This window comes from Asterias amurensis, chromosome 15 (genome assembly GCF_032118995.1).
Source record: "Asterias amurensis chromosome 15, ASM3211899v1".
NCBI classification, from domain to species: domain Eukaryota; kingdom Metazoa; phylum Echinodermata; class Asteroidea; order Forcipulatida; family Asteriidae; genus Asterias; species Asterias amurensis.
In genome coordinates, this window is record NC_092662.1 from 2672862 (window position 1) to 2694162 (window position 21301).

At 38.6% G+C, this 21301-nt stretch overlaps 2 protein-coding genes across 6 annotated transcripts in view; both read left to right on the forward strand.

Annotated features, from left to right (window-relative positions):
- LOC139948145 (nuclear receptor subfamily 5 group A member 2-like) overlaps positions 1-5984 on the forward strand; it is a 45281-nt gene extending 39297 nt beyond the window's left edge. For all 5 annotated transcript variants that reach the window (XM_071946194.1, XM_071946191.1, XM_071946193.1 and 2 more), the window contains exon 5: positions 375-5984. In XM_071946194.1, the coding sequence (XP_071802295.1) occupies positions 375-622 (248 nt within the window). In that variant the 3' untranslated portion in view covers positions 623-5984. The remainder of the gene's footprint in view (positions 1-374) is intronic.
- A 9697-nt stretch (positions 5985-15681) lies between these two features.
- On the forward strand, positions 15682-21301 carry LOC139948284 (calcyclin-binding protein-like). Its single transcript, XM_071946385.1, has 6 exons — positions 15682-16059; positions 17150-17366; positions 17954-18050; positions 19222-19321; positions 19892-19995; positions 20629-21301. The coding sequence occupies exons 1-6, from the start codon at positions 16042-16044 to the stop codon at positions 20990-20992; spliced, it is 900 nt and encodes a 299-aa protein (XP_071802486.1). The 5' UTR covers positions 15682-16041; the 3' UTR covers positions 20993-21301.

The window sequence follows — 21301 nt, forward strand, 5'->3', positions numbered from 1 at the left end:
AAATTATTTTGAAATCGGAAACGTCAATAGTTACATCACCAAGCTCCTCGTGGATTTTCGTAGACTGAAATATAACAATCGAAACGCCTCTCTTTTAATGGTAGGAGTAAATATCAACACTTTCCAAAATGCTTTTGCGAGGGTGACAAGAAGAGTTCGTGGTCACCATCTTGTTTGGGGTTTTCCCCTGTTCTTGCACAATGACCGTGTTGAATTTGTCCTCGGTCAAAATTTAAGTTGACACAAAGACAAATTATCTGGTTACTCCCATGGTAATGAACCAACTTTTATTTTATACTAATTTCATGACACTTTGGTGGCACTGGTATACTAAAAACACATCCTTGTTTTTGTTTACCCTTCACTATCTTTAGATGTAAATACACTCCAAGATAAACACGTCATCGACAATTGTCAGGACCAAATTACGGCGGCCCTCATGGACTACACGCTGGCCAACTATCAGGGTATCAACGACAAGTTTGGTCTGATGCTTCGGCTGTTGCCTGAGATCCGGCAGGTGAGCCAGCGAGGAGAGCAGTACCTCTATAGCAGGCACATGGAGGGCGAGGTCCCTTACAACAGCTTATTGATGGAGATGCTTCACAGTAAGCGAAAGTGAACACGAAACAGCCGTTTGTTTGACACTAACTGGCGGTCATCGAAAAAATCACTGGGACACAAAACAAATCGCAGACTCTATTGTTCCCTTTTTTTTCTTTTCATTTTTTAAAACAATGTTTTTGAAGATTGCTCAAAACCTCAGGAGACGCGCAGAATGTTCTGCATGACGGCTGTTATTTGAAGCACGTTTAACGTGAGAGTGGACTATGGGCCAAAATGCATTGACAGACATTGAATCGGTATACGAGAAAATGGGGTGCATTTTAGGAAAGCCCGGTACCGAGGAAAGTATGGACACGACATCTGCTCCGGTTTGGAATTCCTGTAAACCACCCACAACAGCTGGTTAGATAAAACAATGTTAAACTGTTTGCAAACCGTTACAAAAGCTAACTGTAAACCGTTGCAAAAGCTCCGAAAACCGTTTTGTTTAACCGTGCTGTCCAGGTGGCTAAGTTGGATCCATCCGCGTCTGCAGTTTAAGATATACGAAGGCACTGCACGAGGAGTGTATAAGCATGGCCTGAGCGGGACCTACCGTCTACTGAGCGGACCAGACGGCTTCACCTTCAGCGGTTGAACCACCACCTCGGTCTTTTAACTCCGTGGTTGGTCTAAACCACCAGGCTGATCTGAGTGTGATTTGTGATTGGTACGTAGCAAGACTACGTAGAATGTGGGGACAGTGGAAGATGACAAAGTAACGACTTGTAAAGGAGTCTATACATCGGTGCTTGCCAAACATCTGCCACGAGAGAAAAAAAGATGGCGACAATGTTAATTTCCGGATACACCTTGTTGAGGATGAAAAAAAAAACGTAAAATAATTCAGAATGATTGTGGGATTTCTTTAAAGGGGCATAGTCCTCAGTGGTATAACAAAAATTGTGTATTAGGTAAAGATTTTAACATTAAGTATTGTATTGATATAAGTCAAGTTGAAACCGCGCTAAGCGCGGTGAAATGAACAGAGTAAAACGGAATACTCTTAAAACCAAAGATAAAACCAAAGGTTTTCCGCACATCTTTCCTTGTAGCTTGAACCCCGAACTATTTTTTGCTTATAAAGCTAACATATTTGAAGAAAATATGAGTGAAGATGAACCTTACTGAAGGATACTAAACCCTTAGTTGATACTTCAAGTTGATTCTATGGAAAGAGAGAAAAGCCCTCGAAAAGTATCATTAAAATAGATACTTTTCGACGCGGAAATGACTTAAAGAGTTAGTTTCTGTGCCAGGATTTGAACTGAAAAGGCAAAACAAGTGGGGGTTAAAAACTAATTTGTATAGTACTACCGTTCATAGCGTAAGTATAATGTAAAAAAAAATATAATTATTATATTCGTAGATTGGTTTTTATTTTAGGTTTGTCTTTAAAAAACTGTTCTCGGTCAAATTGGGAAAAAAATATTTTTCGAAAAAAAAAAAAATCATCATTGTATTGAGGTTTCATTTTTCATTTCTGCTTATGCCATGATAACAGGAAAGTAAAAGATGTATGACAGGGATTGTGAATAAAAAAACTAAACACAGCCAATTAAAAAAGAAAGATTCAAAGACAAAAACCATAATGAGACGTTAACAAATCTTGTACGTCCCCTGGTTGATCTCCAGTTATATAAGGTCTCCATTTTTGTTTCTTCTAAAAACCTCTAAAATCGATCAACAATATTGGTATCTTTAAATTAAAAGATATCTCAAAATTGTGGTCTACAATTAGCAAACAGTTGTGGTAAAGTCTGTTCGCAGTAATCTGCTTCTGATGAAATTTCCAGTCATCAATGTTTCCCTGTTAATATAGATTGTTTTCATAACAAACAAACAAAAATAGAATTCCTTCATTCGTGTCCGATTTAGAAACAGTTAAGCTTCGAAATTTGTATTTAATTCTGTGTCTTCAGTTGCCCTTGTTTTAGCATCAAGATGTATTTTTGCTTTTCCCGTCAAAACTGTTGGTGTGCAATACTCACGCCACGTCCAACGTTAATTCCACGCACCAGTTAACACAAGAAAAGGGCAATTTTTTTAAGTGCATGATATTATTTTCTGAATCATTTATGACTTAGGGAATTAAACCCAGCATTGTTTCCGATCAAATAATGAAATGAAATGGTATTTATATGAAATTCTGAATGTCTATTTCAGTTGGTGCGCTTGATTAAAGCTTTCAATTTTGCCATATTTCATCTTGGTCCGAGCTCCCGACTTGTAGCACGAGAAAGTCCGTGTGAGTTAGTCTTTATCTTATGTCTACCTGACTATTATTTGATCTGGTCCGAGCTCCTGACTTGAAGCATGATAAAATCATTGCAGAACTGGTTCTTATTCTCAAGTCTACCTGACTATTTTTGGGGTCTGATCAAACGGTGCAAAGGGAAATGAATTTACCACTAAATAAAAATTTAAAAAATCATGGACGACTGTAATTGTTTTTAGATGAAAATAATATGAATTTTTAAAACCAACAGGGATAAACAAAAGTCGCCATTACTCCTGTAGTTTTAAGATGTTAATGTAATTTAAGGTCCATATTGTTCTGTCGGTGTACTAGCGTATAAGTATTGTCTATATTATATGTGTGTGTGTGTGTGTGTCATCTTTGAATTTTATGTGAAGAGAATTATAATTTTTATTGCACACGTCTTTATTTTATTTTTCTTTGCGTATATATTTCTCCACACTGACTCTTTCCACATAAGTACACTACAGCAGTTTTAGTTTCCATTCTTGGCAAAAAAAAAAAACCCCAGAATGTAACACATTGTGGGGCAAAACACAATTTGGAGACTTCACTTTTTATTTCAAAATTATTGTTAAATTATAAGCTACATCCCTTCCAATGTTAAAACCACAGATGAATCCAAAGTAGGCCTACCACACTATTTCCTATATAGTCATTATTTGGCCGGGTCCGAATTGGTGGTTACGGTTCCGGCTACATCTGTTGCTAAGGGTGTTGCTAAGGGACGTGCCATACTTCAACGCATGATGACGCGGCAATCAAGCCGTAGCCAATAGCCACTAATTCAGACACTGCTTTATGCACAATTTAGCGGTTCTTTCTATTTCGCGTGTGGGCCCTTTTCGAAACCACAGCTTCGGCTTTGAATTAGGTTCCGGCTAGCCTGGCCCCACGGCCGTGTTTTCACATTACTCAAGCTTTGCGTATACGCGCTCAAGGCTTCAGTCGAGAGAACGGAGCCTGGTGCCGAATCCAAAGCCGAAGCCGTGGTTTCGAAAAGGGCCGAGGGTTCATCCAATCATGTTGGTGATGCACTACAGGATACCCGTGTCTTTACTAAATAATGCATTTATATTCAACCTCGTTTCATAGTGGTCGACCCCAGTACTTCATTACTTGTTTGAGCGAGACAGATTGTGTATACATTTACCCTTAGATGTGATTTGTTTTCCCTGACTTCAATGAAGTACATGATGTAGATTTAAGCTATAAACAAATCCATGAGCAATAGACCATAATGATTTGGGATATCACGTCATGTATACCAAAGGGACACATAGCCTATAGGTTTTTCTACAGGCATGAGTTGTATAACACACAGCTCAATGGAAAGGAAAACATTCAGTCTAACATTTTATTGAAATTACGTTGTCTGATTTTGTGTCTTCTTTTTAAAACGAAGAAGACTCATCCATCATGTTGGATGTACGCCCTAATTATGCTACAAAATGTACAGTTATTTCCCTTTAAGGCCAGTGTGGTTTCTTTTCTTGCCTGTCAGACGTGCCCGTGGAGGCGCAAGGTTACGCTTTATTGTAAACAAAGGTTACTTGGTACATGCTTTATACACATTTCTTTTGCTACAAACAAATAATTCTGGGGGGAAAAATTGAATTTTGATACAAAATCTATCAAATTACTCGAATGTTCTTCATGTAAAAAGGGAATTTCAATTAATGTTTTATTAAAAGGTCTAATTTGTGCAACCCAGATTCATGTTGTGATACTTGAGGCGACCCGAACAAAATGGCGGACGATGTTTAGAAAAGAAAAGTCTATATTTTTTAACTCGGTCTTTCCGAACTATGCCATGGATGTATTTTTTAGGGGGGAAGCCCCAAATAATGACCGTGTTATAAATAATTTGTTGTATTCGGTGATGATATATGTATTTGGTAACGGCACTGGACACTACTGGTAATTACTCAAAATAATTGTTAGCATAAAAACTTATTTGGTAACAAGCAATGAAGAGCTGTTGATAGTATAACACTTTGAGAATTGGCTCCCTCTGAAGTAACGTAGTTTATCAGAAAGAGGTCGTTTCTTATTCAAATAATAAAAGACTTCAGCTGAAGCCTTTTGGTTGCTTCAGCTGGGGCCTTTGAGTTATACGTCTGAAAGCACACTTAGTATTGCAACAAAGATGTTTAGTCTTTCGTTATTCCCTTCGCAATTTCGATGACCAATTGAGGCAAAATTTACACAGAATTTTGTGCATATTTTAAGAAACACCAAGTGAGAATACTGGCCTCTGACAATTACCAAAGGTGTCCATGCCTTCAAATCTTATAGAGATTCCCCACTAAGAAATATTACACCCATGCGAGTTGTTCATAAAATAGACACCTTATAAAAAAAATAATAACTGTCATTTTTTTTATTATTAACGAAAGAAACATACAGAAACTTAAATAACAAAACATAATTTCTGATACTTATTTCGCGAAGTATATTTTTTAAATGTTATTCTTAGTTCCAGGCCAGGAAAAATTTGTCTTTTTTTTTTTAGTTTCCAAGCAAAAACAAGACCTAGGTTGAGTCATATATCAATTGCGATACAATAAATGTCATTAGTCGAAACCCTTGCCTTAACTAAAAACGAAGGGAGAAATAAAGTAGTTTGTGTGTAGTCCTCGCCCCAACTTTTTAACAATCGTAGAAAACATCACTTCTCGCTTTATATGCACATTACGGTAGCCTGGATTCCTGAACTTTGTCAAACTGTTCTGTAAAATTGTAACTAAGAATGGTTTCCAGGCTACTTATTTTAAACAGGGTTTTAATTTTAATGGAGGCTGAAGATTTCTTAATTTATATATAAAATATATATATATACGTTCTCGTTATGTATATGCAAAAAAAATATCAAAATTTCAAACTTTAAAAAAAAAAATAGAAAGGAACGGAAAAGGTGCGTTGAACAGCGCCTGGAAACATAATTATTTCTTTGCCACCCATTGCACGCCGTGACATTTTCTCGAAAAAAATCACTAATACATGGTTTTGATTGTCTTTAAATTAATCAGAAACAACTCTTTATCAATGTGAGGAAGAAAAAAATTGTAAGTATTATTGAAAGAAAAAAACTTTTACCATTGTAAGATAAGAATAAAACAACCTTGTAAGATGTTTGTCTAATTCCTGTCTCTTCACCGAGTGGTTTTGTTGTTTTTATTTATTTCGATTGTCTAAATGTTAATTATTAATTCATAATAAAAGCCCCTTCATGAAACAGGTTGAAATACCACAGGGCAGCCATAATCAACGCGCCTTGTAAATAATATGACTGATGGAAATATTATCAAATTATAATAGAGTGTTAACATTGTGTTCAGCACCCCATTTAGAAACGTATTCTCTAATCCGTAATTTCCTTCTAAATATCACCCCCTTCCCTGAAGAAAACAAAACAATTATGCACCACGCTTTTAACTTGCACACTTTTGGTTTTATTTTTGGGTTATAACGATAGAAACATCACTGTGAAAACCAAATTGAGCATTTAATTCATTGTTCATCGCTGAGTCGATGCCAGAAAAGAGGGGATGGTATGCGTGGGTTTGGGGAGGGGAGAGACCCAGCATGCAGCCCCGAATTCTATGGGAAAATCGCTAAAACTCGATAATTGACATTTTGAGAAAAGCGGCTACAGAGATGAGCTATTTTTAGCCAGACTACACGAAATGTAAAAGTAATCTGAGAATGATGGGACATTCACATCTATACATAGAAGGCCTTTGGAACTTTGGAATTGAAAAACGCCCTCAATTTACCCTGAAATTGTCGTGTTTATTAAAAGATAAAAGGCATAACAACTGTGAAGTTAAATTTGGCTGTTTTGCCGTGCAAGGGCCTTTGTCTAAGGGACGGGTTGGAGGCGAGTCAGTGTCGTACAAAAGGGGGTGAAACTATGGGGGCGGGGCTCGAGCCTTCCTTCCTCCATGCTCCAACCATTGCAACGGCATGCCGACTAGTTTCGTAATTTGGTCGGCAGTATCTACACAAATACGCTGTTACCTTTTGAAATAGAACTTTCACAGGTTAGTTTAATGTTATATAATATACAACTATATAGAGAAATGAAACAAACAAACAAATAAACAAACAAACAAACAAACAATTGTTTTCAATTGCCAAACCTATTTCGTCCTTAATTTTACGGAACGAAATATGTTGTATCATTCCTTCGTGGTGAGTCCACAACATGCAGTCCCTAATAGGCGTCCCTGTGGAATTGCTCTTTTCACTGTCCGTGTTCTTTTAAAACATCTCCCAGTAGACTTATGAACAAAAAAAAAATCCATGTGGAGCACCAAAGTCTTTAGAATTCCCATTATTTCCCCTTTTTGTTTTGTCCGGTCTATATAAGGTACGGAACGAGCACACCCTAGGTTAGTTAGTTTAATGTTATATAATATATACAACTATATAGAGAATCGAAACAGACAAACAGACAAACAAATAAACAAACAAACAAACAAACAAACAAACAAACAAACAACGAAATCCATGCGGAGCACCCAAGTCTTTAGAATTCCCATTATTTCCCCTTTTTGTTTTGTCCGGTCTATATAAGGTACGGAACGAGCACACCCTAGGTTAGTTAGTTTAATGTTATATAATATATACAACTATATAGAGAATCGAAACAGACAAACAGACAAACAAATAAACAAACAAACAAACAAACAAACAAACAAACAACGAAATCCATGCGGAGCACCCAAGTCTTTAGAATTCCCATTATTTCCCCTTTTTGTTTTGTCCGGTCTATATAAGGTACGGAACGAGCACACCCTAGGTTAGTTAGTTTAATGTTATATAATATATACAACTATATAGAGAATCGAAACAGACAAACAGACAAACAAATAAACAAACAAACAAACAAACAAACAAACAAACAAACAAACAACGAAATCCATGCGGAGCACCCAAGTCTTTAGAATTCCCATTATTTCCCCTTTTTGTTTTGTCCGGTCTATATAAGGTACGGAACGAGCACACCCTAGGTTAGTTAGTTTAATGTTATATAACATATACAACTATATAGAGAATCGAAACAGACAAACAGACAAACAAATAAACAAACAAACAAACAAACAAACAAACAAACAACGAAATCCATGCGGAGCACCCAAGTCTTTAGAATTCCCATTATTTCCCCTTTTTGTTTTGTCCGGTCTATATAAGGTACGGAACGAGCACACCCTAGGTTAGTTAGTTTAATGTTATATAATATATACAACTATATAGAGAATCGAAACAGACAAACAGACAAACAAATAAACAAACAAACAAACAAACAAACAAACAAACAAACAAACAACGAAATCCATGCGGAGCACCCAAGTCTTTAGAATTCCCATTATTTCCCCTTTTTGTTTTGTCCGGTCTATATAAGGTACGGAACGAGCACACCCTAGGTTAGTTAGTTTAATGTTATATAACATATACAACTATATAGAGAATCGAAACAGACAAACAGACAAACAAATAAACAAACAAACAAACAAACAAACAAACAAACAACGAAATCCATGTGGAGCACCCAAGTCTTTAGAACTCCCATTATTTCCCCCTTTTTGTTTTGTCCTTGGTCTATATAAGCTACATGTACGGAACGAGCACACCCTCATATCACAGTTCACTGCAAGCTAAAGGCACCGGACACCTTTGGTAATTGTCAAAGACCATTATTCTCACTTGATGTATCTCAACATAATGCATAAAATAGAACAAATCTGTGAAAATTTTGACTCGATTGGTCATCGGAGTTGCCAGAGAATAGAGAAAGAAAAAAACACCATTATTGCACAATCGGTTTGTTACCAGAATCCTAAAAAAAAGGATTCGGGTCTGAAGTCTTTTAATATTTGAGTGAGAAACTACTTCTTTCTCAAAAACTACGTTTCTTCCGATAAAGAGCCATTTCCCACAATGTGTTTTACTTTCAATAACCTTCCAATCCTCGAATTAAGGTTTTTTTTTATAACAATTATTTCAGTAATTACCAATAGTATACATAGTGCCTCGACGAAGTGATAGTTCTGCATCCCTATAACTCGCCCACCTCCAGCCCTTCACAAACCTGCCCCACTTTCCTCAATGGTAGACTGCAGAAATTATCCTCTGCAATAATATGTGGAAGGATGTTTAAAAAATAACGAGTCTGTCAAAAGACCCTGGTGGAGTTGGCACCCGACGAATGAACAATAATCTCATCACAGCTTGATGGGTTTTTGCTTTGCCTTGCGTACCATTTTCCCTCCGACAGATTTCATGCTTTGAGGCACACACAAATTGACTAAATCTATGCTCCATTTTTGGACAATTACAGGGTATTTTTATGAGGTGATTTTCATGCTTCTATACCTACGCTGATGTATACGAATCAAATCGTAAGAAACGGTATAGATCTTGCAGTTGAAATGTAGGTCAGGTCACGGGGATTTGTGATTTATGTTATATTTTGGTTTTGGTTGTTGTTGTTGTTGTTTGTTTTTGGTGTTTTTTGTTTGTTTATCAGTTAAAGTTGTTTATCAGCTTTTAAATGAATTTTTGTATACTTTGTTTTTTTCTTCTGAAGACGATCAGAGCACACTGGTCGAAACAATGAGTTGTTAAAGGAACACGTTGCCTTGGATCGGACGAGTTGGTCAAAACAAAAGCGTTTGTAACCGTTTTTTATATAATGCATATGGTTGGAAAGATGTTTTAAAAGTAGAATACAATGATCTACACAAGTTTGCCTCGAAATTGCGTGGTTTTCCTTCTACTGTGCGAACTAACACGTTCGGCCATTTATGGGAGTCAAAATTTTGACCCCCATAAATGGCCGACGTGTTAGTCGACGAGGTAAAGGGAAAACCACGCAATTTTGAGGCATGTTTGTGTGGATCATTGTATTCTACTTTTACAAGATCTTTCCAGCCATATGCATTTTATAAAAAACGGTTGCAAACGCTTTCCAAAGACCAACTCGACCGATCCAAGGCAATGTGTTCCTTTAATCACCAGTTCTTTTCAGAACCAACACTACTCACTACTTCCACACGATGTGACCACAAACCTCTCTTTATATAAGCTTTATTTACATGTCGTTGTCATTTATTTTTTCCCCAGAAAATTTACCCTAAATTGTGGGTTTTTATGGATTACTAGTAATGTTGGTCATGAGATGTAGAGAATTGTAATGCCCTATAATAACTCGGTTTGCGATTTTAGCATTACAAAACAGAACATTGGCTTTTCATTTTGTGTTCTACCCCCGAAAATGTACTCTACAACGAATGTTGGTCATTGGCGAGATCTGAAATGTCCGAACAACTCCGTCTGCGGTTAATCGTTAATACACCCACCCCCTACCAACCGGAACCCACCATTGGCTGGTGAAATTATTATCATTTTGTGCCCCCCCCCCCATTTCTGAAAGAAAAATAAATAAATAGTATTAATAATAAATAATGAAATATATATATACCTAAACTATTGGCTTATACAGAGTACTTTAACGTAGGAATGTTGGTTGTAAGCACTTGTTAGAATTGTAATGTCCTAATAACTCTGTTTGCGGTTATTTGTTAATTTAAAACCACATAAAATACCCCCCCCCCCCCCCCCACCCCCGGCCAACCAGAACCCACATTACACAATGTTAGCTTACTAATCCAACCCTTGTAACGGTTGGCTCATCACACCATCGAGGGTAAAAAAACCTAAGTATCGTCAGAACAACGAAGAGCTCTGTATGGTGTGAGCGGCGAGCTCGCCAAGGTCGCTTGCCTAGAGAAAGCCGCGTGTGGACGGCAGCGACTACCTGCATTTGCCCGGTGCAGTCTCAAGGATTTTCATATTTTTTCATTTTTATGAATAATTTTTCTTGTGACCGCCCTGACCACCTCAATACTAATACACACAAGTCAGCGCCTTCAATCACCCAATTCAAACATTCAATATTTCGTGAGGTTTAATGTGGGTTTTTTTTTAGATGAGAGAAGGCGTTGTTTTCACGAAGTTCTATATAGGCATTAATTTAATAACAACGATTTTGCTGGTATGCTACGTTTTTGTTAGCTACGTCTTTAACGGCACTAGACCCTATTGGTAATTACAAAACAATAACTGTTGGCATACAAACTTACTTGGTAACGAGCTATTGAGAGCTGTTGACTGTATACAACATTGTAGGGGGGAAACGGCTCCTTCTGAAGTAACGCATGGTTTTTTAGAAAGGGGTTATTTCTCACTCAAACATTAAAATACTTCAGCAGACCCTGACCTTTTTATTATGCATCTGAAAACACACAAATTTGTGCAATAAGGGTGTTTCTTCTTTCAATATTGTCTTGCAACTTCGATGAACAATTGAGTCAAAATTTTCATAGGTTTGTTGTGTGATGCATATGTTGGGATACACCAAGTGAGAAGAAGGTCAGGGGTGGATTTCACAAAGGTAGTCCTAACTTAGGACTAGTCCTAGGCAATGCTTAGAGATATGACCAGTCCTAAGTTAGGATGAGTTACTGGTCCTAACGTAGGACCAGTCCTATCTCTTAGCATTGCCTAGGACTAGTCCTAAGTTAGAACTACCTTTGTGAAATCCACCCCTGGTCTTTGACAATTATTACTAAAGATATCCAGCAGCCGATTTCACGAAACGCTAATACAGTGCAAGGATGGAACTCGACCTAAATCCTGAGATTAAGCTCAAGTTAGAAGAAGTTTGGTGAAATCGACGACAAAAATGATGAGCTCCGCCGTATTGGTCAAATAAGTCAGTATCTCACAACATGAAGAGAGCTGCAGCAGCGCCTGTAGTGTTGTTACATGGTGGCAGTCATGCATCGACAACGGTGGACATTGTTACTGGCAGACATCTTGTTTTTATTGCGCTCAAATCAACCCGTTACTGTCAAGAGGCTTGAAGTCAAAACAGCGATGTCCGTAGTTTGTTTATAGTACGGAGCTGCGTCGAATCATTTTGTGTGAAGGGGGATGTGACTTCAGGAAGATGGGCACTGAGAAAGACCCCCCCCCCCCTCCCCAGTCGCGATGTACGTGTTGTTTTTTTCTATAGTAAAGATTGACGTTGAAAAAGATACATGTATGATAATCTTCCTATAGTAAAAAATTGCTCTTGGACAAATCAGGAAAATTTTGATTAAATGGCCTGAAAAACTCTTAACCACACATCATAACATGATGCAGCAAGGAGAGAGAAGCCCTCCATGGAACAAGTAAGGCCAGTTCGAAAATTATTTTCCTACTTTTTTCAAAGGACCAACTATCGTGTATTTGTATGTACAATGAAAGCAAATGCACCCAACAACTCAACATCTGCGTCCATGCTGCCCTTTGTCGACTAGATTGTGAAACAAATATCCCTTTTTTTTGGACCCACCCACCTCAAATATTTAATTGTTCAATGGCTTTGTGATATGATCCATACACTAAAGTATTGACTTTAATGAACCAGATATTTTAGAACAAAGGTCTTTAACATCAAGCTCGCATATTTTACACATGTTACTGGCAAAAATTTCATGCCATATGCCTATACATTGCTTGTGATTGGTATTGTTGTTTACTTAGCATAACAATTGAGTGGAGTCTTGGTCAGTAATCTGATTTTACTAAGCAAAGATTTTTTTGCTTAAGAAAAAAAGATGTGCTTAAGCGGCTCTACGAAATTGTGTTTTGGTGTTTTCAGTGGCTTCTATCATCAAGCTTCTACACTCAAAAGATAAATAATTTATTTGCATTCCAACGTTGGTCAATTTCACATGGTTGGGGTTGGTTGGACAACAAAGTAGTACGTTACTAACATGTGCAGTAATCTACATGTCCCATTCGAACAAATAAAGGTACGCATCCATCCCCTGTCACTTTCACATGGTTGGGATTGAACATTGTGTAGTAATTTTTATAGCTTGTTACGCATTATACATTAGGACCAAAACAAAATTTGCATTCATTGGTCAATTTCACACATGGTCGGGGTTAGACAACATAAGTCACAAATTTCTTACATTCGACAAAATTAATGGTCAGGCTGGGCAACATAAGTAGTAAAACGATACCATTATAAGCATTATACATTCGAAAAAATAAATAATTTGCATCCATTGGTCAGTTTCACATTCTACATTTTGAAAAGTACATGCATCCAACATTGGTCAATTTCACATGGTCAGATTGGACAACATGTAGTAAATTTCTAACATTGTACTGTAAAGCATTCTACATGGGAAAACATAAAGCTATGCAACCAGCCTTTTGGTCAATTTCATATGGCCTGGCTGGACAACGTAAGCAGTAGCATGTTTATTTTCATTCCACCACAGCCAGCTTTTACAATGCCCCCAGACCCAGACATTTTTCTACTTTTATTTTTTTCAATAAAAGATACTCGTCACCTCATTGTGCGATTTCGACCTGGTCAACCAAGGCTTGGGTATTATTGCCGTCTCAATACTGACCCAGACAATATGGAATTACGTAATGCCTGTGTAGCTTCGCGGGGGGTGTCTAGACGGCAGCGTATCGTATGTCAAGCCCAGTGGAGTGTTTTTTAGCTGTAAAGTCTGGGGCTGATCATCAAGCCAATGGTTGCCGCAATTACTTCTCGAACCCCATTCAAGGCTAAACCGCCACTGGCTAGCGTTTAAGCATGCGGATTTTTTTTTTTGGGGGGGGGGGGGGTGAGTGGATAAATTTATGTACATTAAAAAATGTCTGGAGGTTATAGTGAAGTTAAAATATATTTGCAGAAAATACAAAAGATACATGAGACATAAGCTGATAACAAGAGAGCGATTCCCTAGATGTTGCTGGGTTTTTAATCGCATTTTGGAAACAATGAACTGATCTATTGTTTACACCTCTATCTCCATTGTTTAAGCATGGAGGTAGAATTTAGTGAAAAGAGTTATTATATGGATGAGATTGTTCAGACTTTTGGCTGAATTCAGACTTTTTATGTCGGCCTGCTGGTGAAGAAAATCAGGCAATAATTGTTCCACATTATAAAGAAATCCTGCTCATTGGTCTACTTCTCTAGTGCTTTGGATTCTGTTTCCAAAAGCTCCTGGAATCTATAACCCCAGGGGTTACCAAAAGGTAGAAATGCCATCATTTCAACATACCTTTGAATTTGTATCAAAATTTCAGACTTTTTCGTTAGTAAATGACTCTCACCCCTGGTTATAGTATTTGTTAGAAGTTTTTTAGTTCAATCAATCTGAGAAGATTGCTGTGCATTATGGTTTTGGATTTATGTTGTGGTCATTACACAGAGTGTTGTTTCGAAAACAGGTAGTGAGCAACCAGCATTTTGTTTTTGGAGGGAATTATTTCGTTAAAAGCAGCTGGTTGCGTAATAAAATTACGATTAAACTACAAAGAAGCTTCTATCTGTGGTGAATTATCCGTAGGCGTGTAGACGATCCAGGGGGTGGACGATGGCCAGAGAGATGTATGGGCCCATGTGGCAAGGGGAAACTCCCCCCCCCCCCCCCCCACCACCCTACCGTCGCAACGGACAGAAAAAACAAAAACTACAATTTAATAGCAACAATAACATCAACCAATAAACCAACCAACCAAGAAACCAACCAACTAACCAATCAACCAACCAACAAACCAACCAACCAACAAACCAACCAACCAACCAACCAACCACCAACCAACCAACCAACCTACCAACCAACCAACCAACCAACCAACCAACCAAACAACCAACGAATCAAACAACCAACCAACAAACCAACCAATGGAGGATAGGATTATAGTGATATTGTCGAATAGGTCAGTGATATGGAACCTAGCTCTGGAATCCCATTCCACACACAGATACAAACAATACCACAGAGTTATTCCGGCCGGCCCGATGCCACAACATCTTGCAAATTTTGGTAAAGCCTCCCCTATACAGACTAGTACAAAGTCTCAAGTTTTGTTTATGGTTCGGAGAGGAGTATACCTACATGAATGTGTAACAGTCAATTCTGCCGATGGTTATACTTATAAAATAATAGAAGTTCTGCCAAATGGACATTATAAACTAGTTTATTGCCCCGTGGTTAAAGTATTAATTTTACAGGCATTCTTATACCCCACATGCTACCACCAAGGGTTCTGGTTGCCTTGGGTGTGAACGAAAAATTGTCTGTTAATCTAAGGATCTTGAAAATTCATTTCTTCAAGAAAGGTAGACTTCGTATTCGGTGGCAGGCTTCCATTTTGTGATTTGAAAGATGCTAGCGAAAACAAGGTGCCACTCACAGTTTGTCCTCACGCTTCTGAAATAGCGCCCTCTGCGGATGTACTAATTTGCTCGTGAGGACAATATTGCTTGCTTTAAATGTGTTTGAACATTTTTTTAAGATATGAGAATGATGACAAATATAAAAATGACGGAGTTAGACCATTCATTCTGGCTACGTATTTTTCAAAAGTTAATGATCAGGGACGTGGTAAAACAAGGTTTAATCACGCGCCCTCTTGTGTCAAAGATTTATAGTCTTTAAAACTGTCGTCTGCTAACATTACTAGGTCACATGGCACCCAACCCTCTGCTTTGTATTTTGGGGTTTACTCGCAGACAATGTTTTTAGGTTTTTTTCAAAACATTGTGGTTTTGAAATTAACAGAATACTTACTTCAAAACTACGGTAACATCATTTTTCAGACTCATGACAAAAACGACAAAAAAGCACGTTGCCTTTCTTGATTGCGAGAGGGCGCTATTTAAAGAATACGGACAGTTACCCAGACGTACAGCCGATATACACTTGCACTATCCTGGTATTACCAGACTACTGCATGATTTCACAAACAGCAAGGTACGCATGTGACAATTGAAATTAAAAAGCACCTACAATTTTACCGAAAAGTCATGTAAATTGATGGTTGGCGACAAGAAACAAAGTTCAGCTTGAAAGGAGATACAGTTGAGAAATAGTGGAACATTTTTGTTTTCATATTCTGTTATCAACAGTTGGATTTTGGGGCATTTTTGTACTGACTGGAACTTGTCTGCAGTGTCAGTCGGTCATTTCCATTTTTATTTTGAGTCAATAGATTTCAGTGCAAAGTGTCACTGGTCACTGTCTGTTTCAGATAGAGAAAGATTCGTCAGTCCACATTGTCACTAAAGTTACTTCACAATGGCCGGAGTAGACCAGGTAAGGCAATTCTCATTACATCAATCATTCAAAGATGAAACATCGGGCATTCACTTGTTCTTTTTTAAAATAATTTTTGAGAATGATTTCCGTATCAACGAACCCGCCACCACATTTTTCACTCATTTTTTTTGTATCAAACCCAAACAAACAAAAGGAATACCTCATTTGAAGAAATGAACAAAAAATCTTTCCTGCCATCCACCACCATTTTTTATTCGTTTTGAAATAATTTAGTTTACACAAAAAGTCACAATGACATATTCCTTAGGTTCCATTCCTTTTTGTTTAAAATGCCAAAACGATTGAAAAATTGGTGGCAGGATTCAGAGTTTTTCCCATTTGAGTGTTGACTCTTGAATTGAACATGTTGAAGCAGAAGGGTAGATTTGGTGTTTAGATTAGAATATATACTTATTTATTTCATAACGAATATAAAAGTGGTGGCAGGGTACGGACATTCTTTTCTAACCAGCCACCACTTTTTCAACCATTTTTAGAAAAGAAAGGAATATTGTATCTGAGTTAATTAAAGATACTCATTTATGTCTAACAAATGTAAAAGTGGTGGCAGTAGATTTCCAGTGTGTGCAAGAAATGATGATTCCAAATCAACTAACAAACCCAGAAACAATGTGTCACCATAAGTTACGTAGTCTGGCTTGTGGTTGATGATTTATTAATATAAATGTCTTTTAGCATGTTAAGGCAGTGGACACTACTCAAAATAATTGTTAGTATCAAAACTTACTTGGTAACAAGCAATTGAGTGAGGCCTCACCTATTGATGATAGTATTAAACACTGTGAGAAAAGTAATTATCCGCTAAAATATTTGAGTTTTATTTCGAGACCTCAGAATTAGATTTTTAAATCCCGAAATCAAGCATCTGAAAACACACAACTTTGTGTGACAAGGTTGTTTTGCTTTCATTGTTATCTCACAACTTCAAAAACCAATTGAGTTCAAATTTTCAAAGGTTTGTTTATTTTGTGCAGATGTTGAGATACATCAGATTTGAAGAATAGTCTTTGACAATTACCAAAGGTGTCCAGTGTCTGTAACTTTTTTCCACTTTGGGGTTTTACAGTTGAAGTTGGATCTTGAGGAGATCAAGCGGCTGACCCCCTTAGCAGCTCGTCAGCGCATTAAGGGTGTCTTGTCTGTTGAGATGAGTCGTATTGAAGCAGAGATTGCACAACTGCAACTCTCATCCGTCAATAGCAGCGGTGAAGCCACAAAACCCACAAAGGAGCAGAAACCGGCAATCAAGGACCAACTTAGCACAACGACGATCAAGACTTATGGTGTGTAAAAAAAAAATTCAAAAATTTGTTCCAAACCTCAGTAGATTTCCATCCATTCACTGTTTGCTTCATACCAGTGTTTTAGCCAGGACTTGGGGTGACCAATTTTGCTGAAAACTTACAAACTCGGTGTCCAAATTGTACACTTACAAAATATTTCAGGGATGAGATTTTTCAGTCTTTTATCTGAGTTCAGACTTTTTATGTCTGCCCAGTGAAGAAAATCAGGCGGTATTTTTTTCCACATAATAGAGAAATCCTGATGTGTGGTCTACTTCTCTAGTACTGTGGACACTGTTCCCAAAAGCTCCTCTGAATCTTAACTCCTTAGTTTACCAAAAGGTAGACATGGCATCCTTTCAAACAAACCTTAGCATTTTCAGACTTTTTTGTTACCAATGACTCTCAACCCTGATATTTACATACATGTACATGTAAGTACTTTGCCCAAGAGTTACGAAAACCAAACCATTGCCCTACCTTTTAAGATTTTTGCAAACAAACTCATTTGTTGGAGTTGAGTTTGAAAATGTGTAAACCTCCAGTTGTTGTCTAACATCTTGTTTCAAATTCATCTTTTCCAACAGGCTGGGACCAGTCAGACAAGTTTGTAAAACTTTACATCACAGTTAACAAAGTACAAAGCGTCCCAGCATCCAGTGTGTCTGTGGAATATACCCAACAGTAAGTTCTTCTTATTTTTTTTTTTTATTATTTTTTTTTACACATCCAACCGCACAAAAGGCCAATAACAGGATGGATAGGAAAAAGAAGAAATGCTCAGTTGTATGTAATTGTAGAAAATGGGGAAAACCCACGCAATCAGTTTTACAATTATTACTTGATTTTACAACCAGCGCTGTTCTGGTTGAGGTTTTGAAGATGACCACAGCTGACTGGTGGCAGACTTTGTGGCGTGTTGTGAGCGAGCGGTCAAATGCACTGGACTGGAGCTCTTGTGTTTCTAATCAGCAAGATGAGAAAGTTAGAGGAGTGGTCCTAATGTATGACTGGTGAATAGCGATGTTAATGTTACAAGTAATTAATTGCCTTCTTGCTACTAGGATAGAGTGTCACGGCCGAGTGGTTTAGAGCATCGTATTTAAGTTCTGATGCCAAGTCACCGGAGTGTGGGTTCGAACCCCGCTCGTGACACTTGTGTCCTTGGGCAAGATACTTTACTATAATTGCTTCTCTTCACCCAGGGGTATAAATGGGTACCTGCGATGGTGGAGGTTGATATTGTGAATAATAAAGCCTTCGGAGCATCACTCCACAAGGAGCTGAGAAAGATTAAAGGCATGTTATTGGCCCAATGACCAGGGGACTAATGTAAAGCGCATTGATACGGTTTATTGTGAAATGCGCTATATAAGAATTTGTTATTATTGTTATTATGATGGTGGTGTGTTGTGGCCGAGTAGATAAGAGCACCAGGCGCAAGCTCTTGTGTTTTTGATCAACATGAGTGTGGGTTCGACTCCCTGTCATGAAACTTATTAAGCAGAACCCTTAAACCATTATTGCCTCGTCCTTTGGATGGAGTGTAAAGCCGTATGTTCCTTGTGATGTGCAATGCACATATAAAAAAAAAAACATGGCACGATTTCACGAACCAATAATATTCATCTTAAGATGAGATGTGCATTATTGCCATAGTGATTTGCATTGTGACACTTTGCTAAGCAATCCATCTTAGAGCTTTGTGAAATCAGTCCCCGTTACACTTATCGCTAAAAAGAGAAGGGGGGTTGCCCCAGTGTTTCTGGCAGTGGCATAGTTTTCTGATTATTTGAGGTTGGCAGTGCAAGAGTGCAACGTCAGTAACATGTGTCACTTATTATTTTTCTTGCAGATCTTTCAAACTCCTTGTGAGAGGATTAAACGGTTCCAATCATCAACTTTCCATCCTTGGTCTGCTCAATTCCATCATTCCAGACGATAGTCACTATAAGGTAAACTCAAAGCTAGACAAGTCCGGATAAATTTAAATTTTGTATGTGAATGTGACATAGTCTCACTTAGAGCCAGTTCGAGTGTGAACATTTTTAGTCGACCTGTGGTTGACCACTGACCAGCATCGTACATGCATAGTGACGCACTCACTCGAATGTCTAGTCAACCACCGGTACCACGGTTTTCAACACTCCATTGACTTCCGCCTTTTCATTATATTGTCACTGGTTCCCTTCTGTGCTTTATTCAGGGTTGAACAAAGACAAATTGACTAGAGCAAGATTTGAACTTGCAACCTCCAGATTAATGTACCAGTGCTCTACCAACCAAGCTATCTATAATCTCGGCCAAATTGCTTGGGCCATCCATAAGTAACAATACAACAAACATTACCTGTCCACCTCTCCCCCGTCCCCCCCACTCAATGTAAATGGGAGCCAACGTTAAAAGGGGCACAGAGGCCCAACGGATTTGGCCGGGATTGAAGCCCTACCCTGGCGGTCTCCGTATTTATTCTTCAATAAGAAATGTTTCTCAATTACACCTTTTTTCCCCCGTCTTTCCTTCAGATCAAGACAGATAGTGTGGTCATTTTTCTGAAAAAGCAAAAGCAGCAAGAGAAGTGGGCTTACCTGACACAGGCTGAGCAGCGAATCAAGGACAAAGGAAAGCCGTAAGTAGCTTGGGGGGGCCTTCAAGTTTCCAACATTTTCACAGCCATTCAAAGAGTGTAAGAGAAGATTGATCTCATTGTTTTATGGGTGTGAAGTTTTTAAAGACCCTTGCACAACTCATAGCGCACTCAAAATACGCAGCGCCTATCCTGTCTGCCCTTTTTGGAGTCAAAATCGTGCCCAAACATTCCCTCAATAAAATTTGACTCCCAAAATGATGGATCTGGTGGATGTGCATGTACATTATTCGGAGTGGGTTCTACTTTTGTGTAAGGGGTCACTCTATAGAAATCAGTAGACCCCCTGCCTTGCATAGTGTGAAATGCTACCAGCTAGTGTATGCTGCACTGAGGTCATGCCAAACAATTTAACAATGATCTGCGTTCTTTTTGACCTTTTGAGAGTGTGACGTCATCTTATGGGGGGTGTTATGCAATCTCGATAAAGAAAAGCCATTCTAATTTCAATGATCACCAGTTTTTGGGGGGACTAGAATGTATTGTTTTAAGAATAACTCATGGTACCATAAGTTGTACTGTAGCATGCACTACAGTTGGTTGCCTGTAAAAGTTGCCTCGTGTGACAAGGCCCTAATAAGAATCTATTCTTATTATTGTTGTTATTTTCGACAGGCAAGCTAAGCCAGAAGCGAATGCAGACCCCAGCGGTGGAGTAATGGACATGATGAAGAAGATGTACGACGAGGGAGACGATGAGATGAAGAGGACCATCGCTAAGGCCTGGACAGAGTCAAAGGACAAGCCAGGATCCGGTATGGGTGGAATGGGTGGTATGCCAGGGATGGGTGGTATGGGTGGAATGCCAGGGATGGGTGGTATGGGTGGTATGGGTGGTATGGGTGGAATGGGAGGTGCAGGTGGAATGGGTGGTATGGGTGGGTTGGCTGGGATGGCAGGTATGGCTGGGATGGGAGGATTGGGTGGGATGGCAGGAATGGAAGGGCTGGATGGGATGGGTGGGGCGGATGGGTTGTAACCATTGGGGCGAGGGTAAGGGTGGATGTTTTGTAGGGTATGGGTGGGGTCTCAGAAGCTACTTTACTGTAGTCGTTCATTCTTTACATTGGATGAGTGGGTAGCCTAGTGGGAGGGTTAGGGGAGATGATTGTTGGGTATGGTGGGAGTCTCAAAAGCCACTTCACCAAGGCTGGCAAGTCATTCGTTTTAGCAGTGTTGGAAGAGTGGGTAGCCTAGTGGGAGGGTCAGGGGAGATGTTTGTAGGGTATGGGTGGGGTTTCAAAGGCTACTTAACCAAGATTGTCAAGTTGTTGATTCAGCAGTGTTT